At 49.5% G+C, this 6,119-nt stretch overlaps 1 protein-coding gene across 2 annotated transcripts in view; it reads right to left on the bottom strand.

Moving 5' to 3' along the window:
* Window positions 1-2,830, bottom strand: part of igf2bp2a (insulin-like growth factor 2 mRNA binding protein 2a) — a 607,906-nt gene extending 605,076 nt beyond the window's left edge. For both annotated transcript variants that reach the window (XM_085985316.1, XM_085985315.1), the window contains exon 1: window positions 2,235-2,830. In XM_085985316.1, the coding sequence (XP_085841442.1) occupies window positions 2,235-2,406 (172 nt within the window). In that variant the 5' untranslated portion in view covers window positions 2,407-2,830. The remainder of the gene's footprint in view (window positions 1-2,234) is intronic.
* Between the last annotated feature and the right edge of the window lie 3,289 nt (window positions 2,831-6,119).

Genomic DNA, 6,119 nt, shown 5'->3' on the forward strand with positions numbered 1-6,119 from the left:
CCGGGCAGGACCATGCTGTCCCCTGAGCTGCCCAATGCCGGGCTGGGCTATGCTGCCCCCGGAGCTGCCCAATGCCAGGCTGGGCCATGCATGCCCCCACCCCGGGCTGTATCCAGTGGGTGTTGCGGGTAAATTGCCACAATCGCAACTGTGGCAGAGAAGGTGCTGTATGGCGCTGCTGCCCAAGTTGTCAGGGGACAGGGCAGGACAGGGAGGGAGGGAGGGTGGTCAACAGGGGGTTTTAGAAGAAGCAAAATCAACAGTTCAGTCTTGATTATATGCTTTTGCAAGAGGCTGGTACGAATCCATTAACGGGGCATTTGTTAATATTATTTAAAGAAATGCAACTCGTGTGTTAAAGGAGCACACACAACACAACAAACACACAACACAACAAACACACAACACAACGCGGCGCCAAAGGGGAGACATAGACACAGAGGATGTCTTTTTGATTCACAAAATGAAGGACGGGGCCGCCATGCTTCTCAGCACCTCCCAGCCCGCTTTAGAGAGCCCGGGGAGACACAGAGAGCCCGGGGGGCAGCCCAGCCCAGCCCCGGGGCCAGGCTCCCCCCTCTGTCCCTTTGCCCACCGGGAGCGGGGCAGCGTGTGGTGTGTGAGGTTTGCTGTGCTGTGTTGTTCTCTCTCTCTCGGTGCTGTGTGTGGATCGCATGGCCTGACGCACTCTCTCTCTCCACATGCCGCTGGCCAGCCCGGCCCGGCCCCCAGCCCCTCGCCAGCTATTTCCAGAGACTTTGCCGCCGACCCCCGGCCCCCACAGACAGCACACCTCGTAAAATGCTGGGCACCCTGTCGGGGAACAGCGGCGCGGGCTTGTCCAGGGCTGAGCGTAGCCAGCGCTCCATGAATAAAATCAGACAAAAAAATCAGGGAAAAATAGAGAGAGGGAGAGGGAGGCAGAGGGATCGGGGCTGCGCTGGCGGGGCTGCTGCTCAACTTCAGGGACAGGAGAGACCAAACCCCAACAGCCCCAACCAAACCCCAACACCCCCAGACCCAGCCCAGCCCAGCCCAGGCAGCGATTTCAGCTTAATGGTGATTCTCACACCTTGAGCTCTCAGTCTGAAAGTAGCAAGAGGAGCAAAGCTGGCGCCCCGGCTCTGGGCTGGACTGTCCCGACATGAGGGCGGTGTGGGAGGGGGCTGCCCCCAGCCCCCCTATCCCCCAGCTCCATCCCCCCTGTCCCTCTCCCTGCCCCCATCCCCCTGTCCCTCTCCCTGCCCCCATCCCCCTGTCCCTCTCCCTGCCCCCCACCCCCTAACCCCATCCCCCTGTCCCTCTCCCTGCCCCCTAGCCCCATCCCCCTGTCCCTGCCCCCTAGCCCCATCCCCCTGTCCCCTAACCCCATCCCCCTGTCCCTCTCCCCTAGCCCCATCCCCCTATCCCTCTCCCCTAGCCCCATCCCCCTGTCCCTGCCCCCATCCCCCTACCCCTCTCCCTGCCCCCCTATCCCTATCCCTCTCCCTGCCCCCCTATCCCTCTCCCTGCCCCCTATCCCTCTCCCTGCCCCCTATCCCTATCCCTCTCCCTGCCCCCTATCCCTCTCCCTGCATCCCTATCCCTCTCCCTGCCCCCCTATCCCTCTCCCTGCCCCCCATCCCTCTCCCTGCCCCCCTATCCCTCTCCCTGCCCCCCTATCCCTCTCCCTGCCCCCTATCCCTCTCCCTGCCCCCTATCCCTCTCCCTGCCCCCTATCCCTCTCCCTGCCCCCCTATCCCTCTCCCTGCCCCCCTATCCCTCTCCCTGCCCCCCTATCCCTCTCCCTGCATCCCTATCCCTCTCCCTGCCCCCCTATCCCTCTCCCTGCCCCCCTATCCCTCTCCCTGCCCCCTGTCCCTAGACCCAGCCCCGTGTCCCCCCTGGACACTCTCACCAACAACCCCCCTCCCTGTCCCACTCCCCTGCCCCTATTCCCCTCTCCTTGAGGGCACACTCTCGCCAACAACCCCCTCCCCAGGCCCCTTGCCCCCTATCCCTGTGGGGTACACTCTCACCAACAATCTCTGGCCTCCAGCCCTGTCCCCTCTCCCTGTGGGGCACACACTCACCAACAACCCCTCTCCCTATCCTCCTTTCCCCCTCTCCCTGTGGGGCACACACTCACCAACAACCCCTCTCCCTATCCTCCTTTCCCCCTCTCCCTGTGGGGCACACTCTCACCAACAACCCCCTCCCCAGCCGCCGAGGTTCCCACTCCAAGTCCCACTTACCGGACAACGTCTCGATGACTTTGATCGCCGTATTCTCATCGGGGCAATCCACAAAGGCATAACCGGATTTCAGCAGCACTTGCCCGATTGAGAGCTTCCTTTCCCCAAAGAGTTGCTGTATATCGGCGGCTGTTACATTCGAGCTCAGGTTCCCAATATACAACTTATTCATGATCTCACTCCCTCTCTCTCCCTCTCCTCTCCTTTCACACAATCGGAAATTATCAACCACAAAAAATATATCTAATATAAATTAAAACAAGAGCTAATCGTTCAACACCTCCCTCCCCCCCAAAAAAAATAACAGACAAAAAAGACAACATACAAGTCTGCCTCCAAACAACTAAACTCTTCCAGGACCAAAGACAAAAGCTAGCGAGTCGGGCTCAAAGTGTCGCTACGACGCTCCTTTGCTTTAAGCGCCGCCTCTAAATAAAATCAGACTTAAAAATATCCGAGAAAAAAAATTAGAGCCCACGTGGTGCTTTACGAAGACACCAGGGATGGAAATCGGAGGTGATGTGTGTGGATTTAGTACAAAGCAGAGTGATCTGATGAAGAGATCACGCCCTCCCCAAAGCCTACCGCAGTCCAACTAACTCAACTAAACCCTGATCATCAAACTAGGAAGTGGCACAGCAGCCTTGACTAGGAACTGCCGAGAGAAAGCCTCGCGATTGGCCGGGGCCATGGTTCCCTAACATGAAGGCAGTGGGCTGTCATTGGCTCAAATCAGTTTTCATGTGGACTCTTAACAGATTGGAGAATGACACTGAACAGAGAGAGTGCATCACAATTCACAATTCACAATTCAAATCGCTTTATTGGCATGATAAGTTACATCTTATGTTGCCAAAGCATCAAAATACATTTATGGTTTAGCACATAAACGCAGTTCTATTCATACAGTGTATAAACAGGTATATCCCTGAGTGTATAAATATACATTCGCATTGTTTATATATATTCTTTTCTTAGTTTACTGGTTGTCCCTCTGTTCATGGCAAGCTGTAACATAGTGTGCCGCCAGTGTTATACAGCTTCTCTCCTCTCCCAGTAGGAATGGGAGTTTTTGGTTGTCATTCAGATTTCTGAAATCAGGGCATATTTGTGAGAATTTTTGGTAGAAATTCTCCCTGATGCCCTGATATTTTCCACAAGCTGTGAGGAAGTGCATCTCTGTCTCCACCACTCCCTGACTGCAGTGAGAGCATATCCTGTCCTCTCTTGGCAGCCTGGTCTGCCTGTGTCTGCCTTTTTCGATCGCTAGGCTATGTTCGCTAAGTCTGTACCTTGTCAAGGTTCTTCTCAGTTTGTTATCCTTTACCATGGTCAGGTAATCAGCTATGTTGTATTGTCTGTTTAGGGCCAAGTAGCAATTGAGTTTGCTTTGGGTTTTTGTTGTTTCTGCCCAATATGTCAGATATTTTTCCTTTTGCTTAGCGACGATTGTGTTGGGTCGAATTCTTTGTGTTACCCTGTCACTGTCCTGGGGCTGGTTATTGTTAGTATTGTTAGTAGTTACTTCACTGAGTCCCAGGACTAGTTGACTGAGGGTATTCTTCTTTATGGTCAGCTCTTGGCATTTCAGGGCGTCCTAGTGATAGCATTGGGGATTGCTCATTTGTAGGTGATTCCAAAATTTGGTGGCTCTTTTTTGGATAGTGATTATTAATGGATATTGGCCTAGTTCCGCCCTGCATGCATTGTTTACTGTTTTCCTTTGAGTCCGGAGGATACTTTTACAGAATTCTGCATGTAGGATCTCAATTGGGTGTTTGTCCCATTTTGCAAATTCTTGTTGAGTTAGCGGTCCCCATACCTCACTGCCATAGAGTGCAATTGGTTCAATTACTGATTTGAAAATTTTGAGCCAAATGCTAATTGGGATTTCTATTTGGATTGATTTTTTGATGGCATAGAAAGCCCTTCTTGCTTTCTCTTTCAGTTCATTCACAGCCAGTTTGAAGTTTCCCGTAGAACTGATTTTTAAGCCCAAGTATGTGTAGTTAGTGGTTTGTTCAATTTTGGTTGTTCCTACTGTGAAATTTATTTTGGGTCCCTGATGTTTGGATCTTTGCTGGAACACAAGGACTTTGGTTTTTTGGGGATTTATTGTCAGGGCCCAAGTCTGGCAGTACGACTCCAGCAGGTCCAGGTTTTGCTGTAGCCCCTCTTTAGTAGGTGACAGCAGAACCAGGTCGTCTGCATAGAGGAGGAATTTAACCTTGGATTCATATAGGGTGAGGCCGGGTGCTGTAGATTGTTCAAGTAGTTTTGCCAATCCATTTATGTAAATATTAAAGAGTGTCGGTGAGATTGGCGAGCCCTGCGTCACCCCCCGCCCCTGTGGGAAGTATTTTGTTTGTTTGTCTCCAATTTTAACTGCACATTTGTTGTTTGTATACATTGATTTAATTACATCATATGTTTTCCCTCCTACCCCACTTTCGATAAGTTTCAGGAATAAACCGTCATGCCAGATGGAGTCGAAAGCCTTCTGGAAATCTACAAAGCATGCGTAGATTTTGCTTTTGTTATGGTGAACGTGTTTGTCAATTAGGGTCTGTAGGGTGAAGATATGATCGGATGTTCTATAGTTTGGCAGGAATCCAATTTGGCTTTTACTCAAGACATTGTGCTCCTCAAGGAAGTTTATAAGTCTTTTGTTTATGATGCTACAGAATACCTTCCCCAGGTTACTGTTTACACAGATGCCTCGATAGTTGTTTGGGTCGATTTTGTCCCCACTTTTGTATATGGGCGTTATGAGTCCTTTGTTCCAGATATCAGGGAAATAACCGACACTCAGAACCAAGTTGAAGAGTTTTAGGATAGCCAGTTTCATTTTGTTGTCTGTGTGTTTAATCATCTCGTTTAGTATGCCGTCTGTCCCGCAGGCTTTTCCTGGTCACAGGTCCTTGAGTTTTTCAAGAAGTTCTTTTTCTGTTATTATGGCGTCCAGCGGGTTTTGGTTATCTTTTATGGCCATTTCTAGCTTTTCCAGTTTTTTGCATATTTGGTGTTGCTCTGGTCTTAGTGTGTTTTTCTGGTATAATTTTTCAAAGTGGTTTACCCATGTGTCCCCATTTTGAATGGCCAAATCGTCGTGTTGTTTTTTGTGTAGTGTTTTCAAGTTTTCCCAGAAACAATTGGAATCAATGGATTCCTCCATGGAGCTGAGTGTATTCTTAATATATTGCTCTTTTTTGGTTCTGAGTGTGTTTCTGTATTGTGTTAGTGTCTGACAATAAGTAAGGCGTAGTTCCTCGTTTTCTGGATGTCTGTGTTTTTGGTTTGATATTTTTCTAAGTTTTTTCCTCATGTTATGGCAATCTCGGTCAAACCATTTTTCATAGTTTTTTGTTTTGGGTTTGTTCTTGCGAGCTTTCAAGTTTGCATTTGTTGCCAAATTATCAAAAATATTGTTTAGTTTACTAACTGCCCGGTTTACGCCTTCTTTATTGTGAGTGTATATGTTATCCAGAAAGGTGTCTAAGAGAGCTTGAGTTGATGCATTGCTAATTGTTTTCTGGTATTTTTCCGTGTCGTTTTTGGCCCATCTGTACGATTTTTTGGTGTTGTACAGTTTACTGGGTTGTGTTTCTATGTTGTTTGTTTCTGTCTTTTTGAGGAACATAGTAATTTGACTGTGATCTGACAGTGTTGTTTGTGGTTTGACTGTGAATGCTCTGAAAGAGGATGGGTCTAAGTCTGCAATCATATAGTCTACTGTGCTGCAGCCAAGAGGTGAGCAATAGGTCGATCTTCCTAGGAGGTCTCCTATGAACCTACCATTGACAATGTACAGACCCAGGTTTCGACAGAGCTGTAGTAGCTGTTTTCCGTTGGTATTTGACTGCTTGTCGCAGTTATGCCTGTATG

Source organism: Somniosus microcephalus, chromosome 4 (genome assembly GCF_052327205.1).
Source record: "Somniosus microcephalus isolate GS21.2 chromosome 4, FLI_Smic_1.0, whole genome shotgun sequence".
In the NCBI taxonomy this organism is placed as follows: Eukaryota; Metazoa; Chordata; class Chondrichthyes; order Squaliformes; family Somniosidae; genus Somniosus; species Somniosus microcephalus.